The sequence below is a fragment of the Psammomys obesus genome, unplaced genomic scaffold, assembly GCF_907164565.1.
Source record: "Psammomys obesus unplaced genomic scaffold, mPsaObe1.curated_primary_1811, whole genome shotgun sequence".
In the NCBI taxonomy this organism is placed as follows: Eukaryota; Metazoa; Chordata; class Mammalia; order Rodentia; family Muridae; genus Psammomys; species Psammomys obesus.
In genome coordinates this window covers 11150557-11167221 of record NW_026592732.1, presented here as the reverse complement: position 1 = coordinate 11167221, position 16665 = coordinate 11150557, and the positions used below count along the sequence as shown (strand labels likewise).

Below are 16665 nucleotides of genomic sequence, written 5' to 3'. Positions count from 1 at the left end.
AGCTGCAATACAGGCAGCTGTTATACATGACAAAAACAACTATGAAATTGTTTCAGAAACAAAATCTTGTACTTCAGTTCTGACCAAAGGACACGACCTGGCATTTCTCCTCTACCTTGCAAGTCTGAAGTGTTGAAAGACAAAGACGAACGCTGACCTCGGCCTCTCTGAGAACCTCCTCTGGGTGCAGTGCTCTGCCCTCTGCTTCCTCTTCGCCCTCGCCCTCGGCCTCGGCCTCTGCTAGGCACTGCAGACAGGCTGTCATCAGAGTCATCTGCTGTCTGTTCCGTTAAGTCAAAACTTGGGTCGTCAGGACTAAAGGCTGAGGCAGAGCTCTCTGACTGCGATCTGAGCGCGCGGGCCCTGCTCATGGCCTGTGCAACAGAGACAGCTCATCAGTAGAGGCACACCTTACCCACCACTCACACAGTCATCCTACGCAATGTCTGTAAAAGCCGGCCACGAGCTTCTCTTTTACAACGAGCTCTTAACTAAAGACAGAGAGAGCCATGAAATTTTAGAGCGCATTGATTCTCTTATTTTTAAATGACATTCCCCTAAAACAATACTTTTATACTCAGAAAACATAATCATATAAATTGTTATAAAAAGACTGAGAAAGAATTACCATCTCAGAACCAAGCACATCCACTTTCTTCATTTTGTAAGAAATCATTTAGAAAACACAAATATGAGATTTATCCAAACATTCTACTCTAAAATGAACAAACTTTTTCATTAAAAATTGAATGAAAATAATTATGCCCTGACCTCTTCACTGAAATCAGTCAAAATATAACAAAGGGAACAATCCCAAACAGGTTTTTAATAAAATTAGAAAATAATTCAACCCCCCCACACTACCTCTGAAGAGTAAATTCAGGCATCTGGGGAAAGCTGAAAAGTGACAAGTTGCAAACACTGAGGCACAGCTCCCACAGCTGTGGCAACTGAGGCTCTCACCAAAAAGCCAAGTTATTAATGGAAGAGTAGACCAGGGAATGCTTAAGCTCGAATAGGACACCACCAGCAATAAGAGAGAGGGGCCAAATGAGATGGGCAGAAAGCAGGCAGAATAGGAGTGGGGTGAAGGTGAAGCTGCAGGATCTGAGGTAGGAAGGAGGGAGGTTAATTCAGTTTCCAAAAAGTAGAAAAGGGCTCAGGAGACAGCTCAACAAAGTGCTTGCTTGCCTTGCAAGCATAAGATCTGAGTTCAAGGCCCAGGACCATATGAAAGCCATGCACAGTGATCCCTACTTGCAATTCCAGCACTAGCAAGGCCAAGCAGGGAGGATCACGGGGTTCATGGCCAGTCCATGACTACTTGCTAAGCTTCGGGCCAGCAAGACAGCTCACAACCGTCAGCACCTCCATTTTCGGGGCACAGACATAGCACTAAATATCCAAAGAAAAAACAGCAGAACTGTGCTTATGAATACAGCAGGTAACCCAGGAGTACCTTCAAGACTGGAATGCAACTAACAGATTTTACCAAGCGATAAGACAGGGAACCAGAGTACACATTAATACAATCCACATGAACAGAATGCAAGGGAAACCCCACTTTCTCCCTCCCTAGATGCCAAAAGGCTAAAGCTTTTTTCTCCACCACTCCTGATTTATGCAACAGGCTTCAGGAACAGGTGAATACTTCTACATGACACACATACACACACATACACACACACACACACACACACACACACACACATACACACACAAAAGGTAAGAAGCGGGAAAGAGGAAGAAGAGAGAGAGGGCAGAAGGAGGGGGTTAGCCTCACTCCACTATAAGTAGGTACATCACATGAATGCTTTATATACATTAGAAAACTGCTCATGGGGATTGGGGATTTGGCTCAGTGGTGCAGCCTTGTCTAGCAAATGCAAGGACCTGGGTTCAGTCCTCAGCTCCAGGGATTGGGGAGGAGGGGGTTTATGCTCATTTACTGTTAAGAAAGGAAACGTGACTCAAACACAACATTAAGAAAGAATCCCTTGAGATCCACAAAGCTCAAACCTCTAGTAACACAAGATGAGAGGGATGTGGAAATGTGCACTTACAGACACCAGTGATTAGAAGGCAAGCTAGTATAGCACGTCCATAGCAGCAGAGATGAGGAGAGCACTGAAAATCCCCATGTCCCACTGTGGTGCTTATTTTAAGTCAACAACCACCATTCCCAAATTACCTATTTTTCTCTGTCTAAATACAATCTTTATTTTCATTTTCTCAAATAGGATAGTCAAGCAGTGTTCTAGCTCACCATTTCTGTATAACAGCTCTAAGTTTACTGACTCTAGGACTTATTCTTCATCTCAAACTGAAACTCCACCATTCTCCATCTCCAAGTCCCTGGGAACCCCCTCATCCTGCTCCATCCCTATGACTGAATAACACAGTACCACATACAGATGAAATATTAATTTGTCTATGAATCTGGCTCTTTCCCACTCAGCGTGCGCTCAGAATCCATGCACACTGGAGCATGTTTTAGACTGTAGTGATGTGGTGACACTCCCTTGCAGGAGGATACCACATTTTGCTCATCCAACAGCCTATTGATACAAACCTGGCTGTGTCTAACTTGGCTACTGTCAATCATACCCTAAGAGCACTGGCAATGAGTATTCACTTGAGACTCTATCTCCAATCCCCTTGGCTTTTTACTTAAGCCAGACTGTACGAGGACCACATGGCAGTCCTGTGTTTCATCTTTCTCAGGAGAGGTCATATTACTTTCCATCTCAGTGGCACCAGGTCCTCCTCCTATCAGGAAGTACAGGGCTCCAAGTTCTCCACATAGGTGCCAATACTCATCCTTGTTCTTTTCTGTTAGTGTTCTCATTCTTTCTCCCTAGCTTTCACTCTTGCTTCCCTAATGAGGATGGTGGCAAGTCTCTCTGCATTGTAAATACTTACTATCCTCAAGAGCTGATGAAGCACTTGAAAACCTTTGAAAAGATGTCTAGCCAAGGATTTTGCCCATTTTTAAGTTGCTGCTATTGTTGAATTTTAGAAGTCTTTTTTAATGCAACATAGACACCAAATCCTTGTATATATGATCCGTAAGTACTTCCTCCCATCCTGTGAATCCTCCTTCACTCTGGGTAAGGCTCAGCACCACATTTTGAAAGGGTGTACTAACCCCATCGGAATTCAGTAGTTTCTAAGCATTTATAAGCCAGAAAAACAAGGACTATGTGCCAGACTAAGAATAGCACTATGTTTTTATAAGATTGAAAGAGACAGCAGTGCAGAGGATGAAGTCTTAGCAGCCTACAAAATGCAATCTTTGCTGTCTATCCTGGTCCAATGTTTCCAAGTCAACTTGTGCCTAAGAAAATAGTTGAGCTTTTCCCATGTGAATAAGAAGCTCTATGGCATGTTATTTTTTTCCTCTAAATGAAAGGAGTAATACTTTCATTTGTCTTTTAAAATAACCAAAACACTGTAATAGGATTCATATTCTGACCTCAAAGAGTCTGACAAAGATGTGAATTACATCTTGGGAAAGTGCCAACTCTTTATTACTCTCATCCAAATAGGCTGCTGAGGCTGAACACCCTGTCAGCACCCTACAGCATTCTGGAAGTGCTTTTTGATACAGTTTAATATGTTTTCCAGACTTCACGTGCTGTAAACTTTATCCACAAAGCCACACATATCAACTGTATGGAGTGGTCACTGCATGAGGTCAGCTCTCATGAGTGGATTAATCTATTCATAGGATTAATGGACTCAGAAGTTATGCAGGCAGTGGCTCTGCTATGAATGAAAGCTAGCACACTCACTGCCTCACCATGTCATGGGATCTGACATGTCAGAACCCTGCAGTAAGACTCACTAGATGCCAGTACCATATTCTCCAGCCTCCACAATTTCCAGTACTGTGAGCTCAAAACATTTCTATATTTTATAAATTATGTGGTCTCAGGTATTTTGATACAGCAAGAGAAAACAGACTAAAAATATAGCTAAGTTTTAGGCTTTTACTACTACTCTGAAGGGCTCCCACTTGAAATCTGTTACATTTCCATATAAAGTATTCACAATTCCATTTGCTGTTTTGTTTTTGTTTTTTGGTGGTGACAGGGATAGATCACACAGCCTCACACATGCTAGGTAGGCTAGGTAGCATCTGACCACTGAGCTAGGCACTCAGCCCCACTCGTCTTTTTAAAAGGACTAATGAAAAACTGAGGTTAGTTGCTTCATTCCCAAAGCACTCAATGTCAAAGTATTTCCATTATATATTCAGTTAACCAAGATTAATCAGATAATCCAAGAACCAGGAAATACTTCATTCTTGCACAGCCTGTTTTAAGTGCACCATGTTAGATGAATGAAAATGGAATAAATACAAGTGAGCCAAGCCTTGGGATCCAGAACACAACCTACAAAAAGCACGGCAGGTACATCTAGGCACATGATTAATGCTGGTTTGGATGGGCTCAGAAGCTTTCAGTTTTAGCCATTTATTGGCCGTGCATAAATATTATGACACACTGGGCCCCTGAAAAGACATCTGCTGGCACAAAGTCAAGATTTTGAGGCAGACAGATGTCCAAATTCCAGTACCAGCACGTAACTGAGTCTAGTCTCCGTCTCCTCATTTGTAAAATAGGGGATGATAGTGCAAGCACAGCATCTACAAAAATAATTTAATAAATATATTTTTTATACACCTCTCACATAGCTGCACAGGAAATTCTTGTGGTCAAAAACCAGAGCTCTTCCATACGTGTACTCCTAGTAAAAAGCAGAATACTCGTGATAGCCACAAAACTGCCAATTGAGATTAAAGGCAATTCAGACAAAGCCTCAGGAGAAAATAATGTGTGAAATAACCATGAAACAGTGACAGTAAGCAAAACACAAAAACACACAACCAGAAAACAAAAGTACATCTCAATCATGATTTCACCAAACACCAGTAACAGTCAGTTGCTGGAACTTTAGTAAGCAGTTTCAAATATACTTTTCCTGACACTTAAGGAGACTGAGGTAGATTTCAACATTCTAACTCAGAAATATCTCTAGGTGTTATTTTCATTAATGAGGATTCCCTTTGAATCTACCCTCACCATGAAATGTACAAATACGTTTCAACAAGAGCAGAAGGGAGAACAGCAGTGACAGACACATACTTGTCGCTGATGTGAGATCAGCTCAAATCAACCAAGGCTGGTCAGAGAGTTCACTCCTAAACACATGTTCTTGGGCAGTCTGTCCAAATATACCCACTGGTGCTTCTGATTCACAAATCAATCTACAAACACAGGAGGCTGCAGCTGGAAAATTACCTCTCGAACTTCATCATCTTCTTCGTTGATATTTCTCTGTCTGCTTTCTCTGAAACGTCGGACCTAAGACCACAACAAAGAGAGTCAGACACAGTATGTTCTAACAGTGAACCCAATCAGAATACAGGTGACAAAAGGACAGAGTCATTGGCAACTTGGTGGGTTTTGGTCCATGTAAATGAAAGACTAGTGTCTACCAAAACTCTACTGGGAGAGCAGGACAGAGAATAGTTATTTTCTTTGGAAGATCTGTTCATCATGCACAAGGAACAGGCTGTGAGCTGCGCAAGTCTGGAGCTGAGAGGAAAGGCTTGGGAAACACTTGTGAGAGTCACCACCAGAAATGAGATGCTGGATGAAATTAGAAGGTGGGTGTGTAGACAGGAGTCGAATGACTGAGCTCTGGGGAGTCCAGCCTAAGAGGATGGGAAGATGAACGTTACCAGGAAAGACAATACTCTACCAAGGAGGGGAGAAAGTATGCCCAATGTGTGGAGTCCTCTAAGTTAAAATGTGTCAAGAAGTTTGGCAGCAGTCAAAGCAGGTGTCCCTGACAGGGGTGCTGGCAAAAGGAGTCACTGGAAACCTTGACAAGAGCAGCTTCACTGACACCAGGGGCCAAAAGCCAGCCTGGGAGACAGGCAGGGTGGTGCACATCTTTAATCGCAGCACTCAGGAGGCAGAAGCAAGTGGATTGCTGTAAGTTCTAGGCCAATTTGGTCTACACAGTGACCAGATAGCCAAGGATAAAGAGACCCTGTCTCAGAGGGGAAAAAAGTCGACACAGTAAGGCAAGGTGCTCTGAGCACCAAAAGTCCTGTTCTTCATGTAGAACATATGAGCACAACCAGAGGGCAAACTGCTAGACACAGTTTTAATCCTCACAACCATGGTGAACTCCCTTTTCATGTCTTGTTCATGGCTCTACTGAAATGTTAAATACCTTCTATAGCTTTAAATGAGCCTTTTAATATTATATTGAAAACATTAGCCCTTTCTTCTATACACTTATGAACATTTTCTCCTCATTAATACCCTTTAACTATTTAACATGACAATATTTAAATTTCTTTTTTTTGGCTTGATTTTTTGAGACACGGTTTCTCTGTGTAATAGTCCTGGCTGTCCTGGACTTGCTCTGTAGAGCACGATGGCCTCAAACTCAGAGATTTGCCTGCCTCTGCCTCCCTGAATGCTGGGATTAAAGGCATTTGTCACCATGCCTGGCCTCAATACTTAAATTTCAATGTAGTCCAATGGAAGTTTTTCTCTGTTGCTCCTAGATAAGAAAAGAGAAGGCATGCTCCTGGTGAGATTCAAAAGCTCAATCAAAACTAATGAAAGAGCAGCAATTCGTAGGCTACAAGCTTCATTCTAAAGCATTCTTGGGAGCTCTGCGAGACGCTTTCTCCAAGATAGACCCACTTTACAGGCAAGGTACAGAGAGTTTAGAGAAGTCAAGGATCAGCACACAGATGTTGAGGCGATTCTGAGCACAGACAATGCAGTCCAAAGGCCATGCTCTTGGCTGCCATGACACAAAGACAAAGACACACACTGTGCAGCGCAGGAATCAAGGTCAAGACAAACCACCTCAAACAACACATCTAGAATCATGGAGTGAGTAGCCCTAAGTACAGACCTGCTCGTCTTGAATGGCACTTGACATGAAATGATACTATTTACATATAACATAGAAAGGCTTTAAGAGGGTCGTACTAACCACACTAAGATGAAAGGCAAGGGACTGCATTCATGAAATAGTGTTTCGTTGTATAGGGAAGGTAATTTCATGCAATCCAGATCTGTAACCAAGGTACTTGCCAGTACATTTAGATAATTCTCTGTGTTTAGATAAAAACAGATAATTCTGCAATTATCTATTCACACTCATGCATGTGATGAAAATGAGTGGGTTAGTTTGTATGGCTCTGCATCCTGACAACACTGTTTGCCTGTAACATTATACAGAAAATACTTTTCCATGCCTTTCCAACACATATTTTTTGTTTATTTGAGACAGGGTCTCACACAGCCCAGGTTGGCCTGAAACTCATTATGTATTGAGGATGACCTTGAACTCCTGATCCCCCTACATCCACTTTCTAAACTCTGGAGTTATGGGCATGCCATTGCACCTGGCCAAAATCCGAACACTTAATAGCTATCAAGACTTCTAGAAAGTCTATGTGACAGTGCTCAATGAAACAGAAGTTTCCCAACCATTCCCCACTGAGCACAGCACTAGCAGTAATTATGCTGTTTCTAATTTCTGTCTGATTGTTTTCTTAGGACAATTGCCCAGGGCCACACTAAGGTAAAGACTTCCTCAGCCTCCTGATGCTCATAGCCTTGCTGCTTCGAGGAAGCTGTTCAGCACACCTCCTCCAACAGTGCATTTACTGCCAGCTTTCTCAAGTCCAACTTGACAAACAAAATCCATTTAATATTAATGGCCTTGGTTAACTGTGGCTAAATACCACCTTCTCAAGCTTGTTAGCCATTTATACTTCCTGAATTCCCTTTTCATGTCTTTTGTTCATGGCTCTATTGAAATGTTTAATAATTCTATAGCTTTGCATGAGCCTTTTAATATTATATTAAAAAATGTCAGGCTTTTCTTCTGCATTCTTACAAGTATTTTCTCCACATTAATACCCTTTAATTTTGCTTTTTGACATGCCAATATTTAAATTTCAATTTAGTCCAATGGAATTTTTTCCTCCTTGAGATAAAAAGGGAAAACATGCTCCTGGTGAGACTCAAAAGCTCAATCAAAACAAAAAAAAAAAAAGTAAAAGAGCAACAATTCTTAGACTACAAGCTTCACTCTGAAGCACTCTCGGGAGCTCCGCGAGACGCTTTCTCCAGGAAAGACCCAACCTTTACTCAGCACCAGGCACATGTCAAACTGTACTGGCTTTTGCCTAGCTACTGTCTAATTTATTCCTCAGTTTATCCCTCAACTTTATAGATGAGGAAACCAAACAAATCAGAGACTTAGACAGTGGTTGATCCAAAGCAAAACAAGACCTTAGCACGACTCCTGAGAGCCTGTCAGTTATCAGCTTACCTCTTCATCAATTTTGTCCTCCAGGACATCGATATGGCGCTCCTTAAGAAACCGCTGTGTTTTCTCCAGCTGGTACTTCACTAATTCCTCGATGGCATCTTTCTCTTCCTTGTCCACAAATTCTTGAACAGCTTCACCCATCCCTCTTTCTGTCAGCAGTGAGAGCTGAATATTCTGTATAAGAACACACAAGCTGTTTGATGCACAAGTACTACCTTTTCCTCATTCAGTAACTACCCAAGAATGAAAACACAATCTGCTCCAGGAAAAGATAAGCTGGGGGTGCAGGGATCAGCAGGCAGCACTTAATAAGCCAGTGGCTCAATATGAAAGGGCCAGAAAAAATGGGAGAGGAGTCAAAGACAGGTGCAGTTGTGGAAGCCTTAATGGCTGTGACTACAGAGAGGCCACAGTGTCTACTACAGATGAGGTTAAACCACTGGGGTAGGCAAGGTGATGGCTAGGACGATGTCCCCACCTCACTCTGGGACTTCTGACTATGTTATATGGTGAAGTCTGAGGCCACAGATGCTGTTGAGGCTGCTCATCATCCAGCTGTAAGTGACAGAGGTTATCTGGGGCTTTCCGGGCAGCCCCATCTAATTAAGCACAGGGTTCCAGCAGAAGGAAGTGGGAGGCAAGGAAGGCACAACTGGGAAAATGATTAGAAATGCAACACTGTTGGCTGTGTACATGGACAAAGGAGACTAAGCCAAGATACACAGGACTGCTAGTGGATGGGAAAGGGAATAGACACTCCCTCACAACTTCCAGAGGGAAACATGAGTTTGCTGTACCTTGATTTCAGCCCAGAAAGACCAGTGCCATTTCTGACCTAGACAACTTCCAGGTAACAAATTTGTGTTTTTTAAAATAAGTACAACCAAAAGAGTTCAAGTAGCCTCACTATCATGGCTGTATCGATAAAATAACTAAATAAAAAAAACTACAAACAAACATAAGGTAAAAATCTTAGATCAAGACTTTTACAGGAGTGAGAGAAGAGCAACACAGTGCCAACTATGTGTCCTGTTAATTGCACTAGCAATATTCACCAAGCACTGACACCAACACTGGTTACTTCACAGACCCACCAAGGAGTCATTTTACTTATTCCTGTGCTAAAATCTGCCATGTCAGCCATTCTTAAAAAACCATGAGTGTGGTGGTTTGAATAGAAATGGTCCCCATAGACTCATGTGTATGACTGCATGGCTCATAGGGAGTGGCACTATTAGGAGGTGAGGCCTTGTTGGAGGAAGTGTGTCACTGTCGGGGTGGGCTTTGAGGTCTCCTATGCTCAAGGTCTGCCAAGTATGGCACACAGTCCCCTTCTGCTGCCTCAGGATCAGGATGTAGAACTCTGGCTCCTCCAGCACCCTGTCTGCCTGCACGCTGACAAGCTTCCTGCCATGATGACGATGGACTAGACCTCTGAAAGTGTAAGCCAGCCCCAGTTAAACGCTTTCTTTACAAAAGTTGCCATGGTCATGCTGTCTCTTCACAGCACTAGAACTAAGACAATGAGCTCCAGGGAGTTACCTTCTCTGCAGTCTGGAAATACTGCTTTACAAGGTCTTCTACTCTGAGTGTCATTCCTTCTGAAGCAGGTTTTGGAATGAGCTTCCCGAAGTTGATCTCTTCTCCTGTAGAAAGGAGACCACCAAAAAAAAAAAAAAAAACCAGCAGCTTCTATAACACATTAAAACAGTCAAACTCTCACCTATTCCTCAGTGGTTCCACATAAACTTTAAGGCAAAAAAAAAAAAAAAAAAAAAAGCCATTTTTGCTAATGGCCCTGGGGTTGTCTTAGATTTGTTTCTTTTTCCAGACAGTCCACATTCAATTTCCCCATCTTTAAAAAGCCTGGCTCTTGCCACTGTTCTGCTAAGTTTGCCTTCAGACCCTTCACTCCCACATAGCCCTTTCAGGAAGTATCAAAGTCAAAATACTCTCACATTAGCAGACATTACTTGCCTCTTCCATTGTGTGGACATCTGCACTAATGATGGACTGGTGGTGGGCAGAACTTCCAGGACCCAGGATTAACCACAGCAGCACCTAAAAGTGCTACTAACGTCACCATTACACACCCCCACTTCAAAATAAAGGAAGTCAGTTTCACTGACAATGCTTCTTACAGGCCGACTAGTAAAAGTCATTTTATTAACTCTAAGCAGTAAGCACCTGTCAGCTTTCTGTGAGCACACTAACAGAAGTATACTTAATGCACTTCTGCTGACATGCAACAGACATGCAGCAATGACCACAGGGCAGGAAATCGGGGAACAGGCCCAGCATTTGCTCTGCTGACAAGAACACTACATGAGAAAGGACTCCCTGCCCATGAGAGCAAACATGGCAATGTAAGGTGGTAAATGCTACAGAGACTGGACACTGAGAAAGGCAGACTCCACATGCAGACATCAAAGGCAGCTATCGTCTAAACACAGAACAGAGATGATAAACTGAAGGAGGAAAACATCTTCCACAAGGGAACGTTTAAAAAAATGTCTGGATGATAGAGACATTGTCTAGTTCAGTATGTCTCTTGACAGCTTTATGAGTTCCAAGGCAGAAGCTTTAATAATACTTTACAAACATGATGACTACTCTACATTTACCAGGCACTGTGTTAGGGCCGTTTACAAACAATTTTGGTTTTAAAATGAGGAATTTTTACAGTGGAGTAGTTAGTAATTTATACAATGTCACACATGTAGCAACGTGTGAAAGTGGCCAAAATTAGATGCCACTTTCAGTTAAGATACATACAGGTGATACCATTTCCACCAAGTAACTCATGTTTAATATTATATATATATATATATAAATATAATATATCGCCAGGCCAGAATCTGTTGGGGATAAAACTCAAACAAGATAAGGTTCTTGTTAAGGAACTGATAAGTAAATGGCTAAAACTTTTATAGCCAAAGACACAGTTCTTGCATGGCTTTCTGTTCCCTATACTTCAATATCTGAACAATGGCTTCAGGTTGAATTCACAGCATTCTTTACTTTTTACCCAATGTGGTTTTTTTTAATCTAATCTAACCTAATGTTTGCCTGAATGTATGTGTATACAGCATGTATAAGCAGTGCTTGGAGGCCAAGGATGGTACTGAAATCTCCTGAAATTGGAGTTACAGATGTTGTGAGACACCATGTGGGTGCTGGGAATTGAACCTGGGCCCTCTGGAAGAATAGCCAGTGCTCTTAACCACTGAGCCATCACTTCCAACTCCACCATTCTTAATTTCTACCACTGCTGAAAATTTTCTTACTAGCTATAAAAGAAAGGGCTCTCTATAAAGAACATGAAAGATATTTCTTATTTTTTAAAAAAAGCATAATTTTAGTAGATGACTTTGTTTTATAGTTGACAGGGAACTAAATGTTTATAAAATTTAACTGGAAATGAACTACTCAATCATCAAAAATACCAAACTACAGGACACTCTTGACTTCAAAAGCCTCGAGTCTTCCTAAAGCACTGCACACACTAAGTTAAAAAACTTAATAATGCAAACACTGAAATCATGTGCTCCGACTGTTAATGGATGGTAGGAATCAAGCATGCACTGTGAACAATAGGGCCTCAAGTCTGCGAGCGCTGTCACTTAGCACCACTGTTTAAAAAGCCGTGTTTGCCGACAAAGCCTTCCTTCAAACCCTCATTAATAGTCACAACTTTAAAAACTGAGTGCAGCTGGGTGAGGCAGTGCACACATGCAGAGCCAGCACTCAGGACACTGAGGAACGATCCACAGTGTGAGGCCAGATGGAGCGACACAGCAAGACCTTGTCTCCAAAAGCAAGAAAATGAGAAAATACCCCAATGTTCATTTTCAGAAGATAAAATATTCGCTTGCCATTTTTGTGAAACATTACGAATACTAAACTATTTACTACTATTTTGTATTTCCTTTATCAAAGACTGGTTTACACAAATCCTGCCACAGCATTCTTTAGCTTTTTAAAACAACCAGTTTACCCGTCTTTTCTTTTTGTTCCCTGTGCCTGAAAAAGTGGATGATATCTTTTGGGTTAGCGACCCGGTCCACAAACTTCTGGCTAAAACGAAGAACGTTGAAAGGTTCAAAGCCTCCACTGTAGTCCACCTGGAGAGACAGAGTAAACTATTAGACCAGAAAACACTGTGCTAATTTTTGAGAAATACACTTTTTTTTTTTAGGCATCTATAGTTTGGTATTTATTTTTATCAGTGTAAATGCTTTTACACTTTTAAACTCATGTTCTATGTTTCATGATCATGATGATGTTAAACCATTTGTCCCATTGACAGAATAGTACTCAGAAGGTGAAGTTTACACAAACACACCTCCTCTTGTTTAACAGAACAAGGCAATGCCATCCTAGCGTGCTGAAATGCACTCTATCTCCCAAGACAGCCTATGTACACAGCATGGTACTAGCCGGAAACAAGGTGGGACTTTTAAGTTAATTTCTCAACTTTCAAAATAAAGAGATAAACCCTTAACAAAATAAAATACCCTCCTTACACATGCTATCTTATTCACCTGTGTCCCAGGGAGATATCTCCAGACTGGACAAAGACAAGTACCAGGAAAATCCAGACAGTGACAAAATTCCATGTCTGTGGGTTCTGAGAAATGACTACCTATGGTGGTTTGAACAAGATGTCCCCCACAGTCTCAGGCTTAGCAGGTGTGGCCTTGTTCAAGGAAGCATGTTCCCAAAGGCAGGCTTTGAGAGTAAAAAGCCTCAACTACTGCTAACCTGCACTCTCTACTTCATGCTTGTGGCTCACAATGGGAGCCCTCAGTTTCTACACCAGCCACCACGCCTATCGCCCGCTGCCTCTGCTCCACCAGCATGGACTCTAACCTCTGAATTCATTAGTTGTCTGTATTGTGTTGAATGTTGTAAGAAAATAGCCCGCAAATGTGGTGGCACCTCCTAACAGAAGGTCAGCTAAAAAGGGCAGGAAGACTATTTATGGTTTCCTTACTTGCCCTTCCCTCTTGCTGTTAAGATGATTATCCCATTGCTGCTGCTGTAGATTCCTTCACTTATATTAAAATGAGCATTTCCAGGTTTTGACCACTGACGACCCAGTGGAACTCTCCAGGTCTTCTCCAGATTGGGACTGCTGAGTCACCAGCTAGCCTCATGAACCATACAATTACAGGGTTCGTGGCCTCTACAAGAACTGTGATTACTCCGACCACTGAAGAAACAGTCTGTCAGGATCTCAGCCCTTCAGGTGTATCCCAGGCCTTCTCAGATGGTAATGTCAGACAAATCTCTTGAGCATCTTGTCAGAAGGCAACAGGGTCAGTGTGGGATCTGGAATTCTACATTTTAAACGATGGTGACGCCAAGGTTGCTCACCTAAGGCCATACCTCCTGAGCATCAGGACTTAGAGATAAATAAGGAGTCACCACTACCAAATGCTATTAGAGCCATATACCTAGACTGAAAAGATGGCTAAGAGACGGGAGGAGCTAGAGATAGCTCAGAGAGTGCCTGAGAGAAATTCAGTGGCAAAACTGAGGTGAACTCAAAATTCAAGATCACCTGCTCCATTGGAGCTTGATGATGGCGACTGAAGGAACAGAACATAGGAGGGCTGCGGGCCATGTATGCCTTAGTACATGGAAGACAAGAAGAAAAACACATTTGGTGCAGGTGGATAGAGAGAAGCACTGGGAGAAATGAAAGGCCTGCTCTAGTCTGTTTATATCAGACTGGGAAAGATGGGCTGACTTACAGGGACAGTGCAGCTCACATAGTAACCAACATAAGTAAACCGTACACAGTAAGTACAAGAATTTGTGGTGAAACAAAAGGACAACATGAGTAGACCAGCAATGCAAGAGAGCCACAGCACTGGAGCAGACTCACGGAGAGGGAGAAGAGATACGATTCCCCCCCAGGAGCTTCAGCAAGGCCAACTTGCCCAGAGTGAAGTGCTGTAGTAAATTTTAAAAAAGGGTGTTGGGCTATATAGTTTGCCCTATGACTATAACAGTGGCATTATCTAACCTGCTATCACAAATAATAAGACAACAGACACCTGTTAGATTTTATAATTGCCTTATTAACCTTGAGCCGTGCAGATATTCCTATCTACGCTGTCTGAATCACCGTACCATCCATCTCTCAACTCCCATCCAATTCCATCCTCCTTAATGCTCCTATCTTCCATCCATAATCTTATAAATATTTGCTTTTATTCTTCATCGGGGCCCTTTTACACCATTATTGGAATTCTTCCTCCTGGCCCCACGTGGTTTCTTCTCCAAGCTAACCCACTGTGGCATCCTCCTTCTTCCTCTCTTCCTGTAATTCTCTCTGAAGCCTGGGAACCTTAGCCATGCCTACCCCATTCTGCCCTGTCCAGATATAAGCTGCTTAGTGAATCAATCTGATATAATGACTTAGGCAGGCTTACAAAAAAACTGAGGATAGGTTTAACCAGATCTCAAGGGTCAGTAGTAGAACAACCCCCAACAGTGGAACAGAAAGGCAAGGCAAAGACAGATCAGAAACAAATTATTCAGGAAATAACAGAAGTACGAATAAAGTACCAAACCTATAAAATTTACCTGAGATTAAATCAACCACACGCTTCTGGATTTCCCAGTTTTACCTCTGGGGGTACTCTTCTCATTACTATAAGCACTTAACTTACTAATTTTCAGAAAAGCATGTCAAGTGTGTATTATTATAAAAACTAATAAGGTTTACTAATTCACACACAGGACTTACCCGTAGTCGTATAAGAGGCTTCTCCGGCTGTTGAGAATTCCCCAACCGATCCCGCTCAGCATTTTCAAGCATTTCTTCAATCTCAAAATAAAAATGGTAAAGTATTAAACTTTGTGCAGATGGGTTGACACAGTTTATATTACTGACAGAATTCTGCACAGCTCCTCAGCCACCTTGAAGTCCCATCTTACTGACATCATCTAAACACCTTCTCGGAGTGCTCCAACCAACACCATCCCTTAACCTTTTTTCCCTTGCCAACATTCTCAGTAATTTTTCCATCCCAATAAAACTCCTTTGCAAGAAAATCTACAACACTGACAGTTCCAATTTTCTACTCATGTTTCAACACGGTTTCTCTCACCTTTAAACCAAATAAATCGAGTTTTCAGTGTTGTTATGTAGACTCTGCAGGAAATCTATAAGATCTTGGATTGTTTGCCTTGGAAAGGTCAAGTAAACAAAATCAGTGTTTCCAATATCTATCTGAAGTTGCCCAACTGTACCAGGTCAAGTCTATAAAGCCTCACAGAGATACTAAAACAAAAGCACTCATCCTACACTGCTCGTGAAAGAGCTATGGTCCAAGAGGGTAGATTTTATTTCCAACATGTTTTTCTAAGGCTGCCGTTATTCGCCAGTCTGAGGTCTTTTCCAAGTCTGAGGTTGTATAATGCTGCTCTGATCTCCCTGCCTCCACGTGACAAATACTGGGGTTATAGGAATGCAGCACCATACATGGCTCCTCAGAAATAATACTTCACCTCTGCAGTATCTGGTACTACTACTATAAGGCACACGTGGACACAGGGTACTTGAGATGTGGTTAGCATAGTCAAGAACATGAATTTTGAATATAGTAGTGTACAGCCATCTGTGCTAGTGACTAGATTATTTGACAAAAACCAGCTTTTAAAAATGAGATCTACTTGGCCAATTCTCAGTCAACCAGCATGCACATAGCACCCATGAGCCAGGCTGCAACACAGTGCTAACCAGAAAGGCAGGAAACTGGACATGGTGGCACATACCTGGAACCCCACATTCCAGAGGCAGAAAGAAGACAGAGTTTGAGGTTCTATAGTGAGCTCCAGGCTAACTCAGCAATAGAACAAGACTGTTTCAAAAACCAGAAGAAATTTAAAATGCAAAAACACTTACTGAGTGGGCCTTGTCCTCACAGGTACGAAGATAACAACATAATTAAGGACCATATCAGAAAGATACCAGAAATGACCAAGTTGTGCACAGTTTAATTCACTGCTGCCAATAACCATTTTTCCTGTCTAGATTCTAAGACTCTTCTAAGGGTAGGGCATGCCAGTAATCCAGGCACTTGAGAGGTACAGGAAGGAGGTTCACAGCAAACTCAAGTTCTAGGCTAATCAGGGCCTCATGTCAAGAACCTTTAAAAAAAAAAATAGCAAAAATAAAGAAAAATAAAGAATGGAATTTAGGTACAAGGATTGCAGTGGAGCTCAACCAGAGGTGATTTCAACCCTCAGGGAACAGGTCAGTCTGTGTCA

The 16665-nt window shown here is 42.1% G+C and overlaps 1 protein-coding gene across 3 annotated transcripts in view; it reads right to left on the bottom strand.

Annotated features, from left to right (window-relative positions):
- Mre11 (MRE11 homolog, double strand break repair nuclease) overlaps positions 1-16665 on the bottom strand; it is a 54093-nt gene that overhangs the window by 14350 nt on the left and 23078 nt on the right. For 2 of the 3 annotated variants that reach the window (XM_055615645.1, XM_055615644.1), the window contains exons 10-15: positions 15140-15220; positions 12377-12503; positions 9922-10025; positions 8380-8553; positions 5307-5369; positions 116-374 (exon numbers count right to left, since the gene is read on the bottom strand). In XM_055615645.1, the coding sequence (XP_055471620.1) occupies positions 116-374; positions 5307-5369; positions 8380-8553; positions 9922-10025; positions 12377-12503; positions 15140-15220 (808 nt within the window). The remainder of the gene's footprint in view (positions 1-115; positions 375-5306; positions 5370-8379; positions 8554-9921; positions 10026-12376; positions 12504-15139; positions 15221-16665) is intronic. The other variant, XM_055615646.1, reaches the window with a different exon arrangement.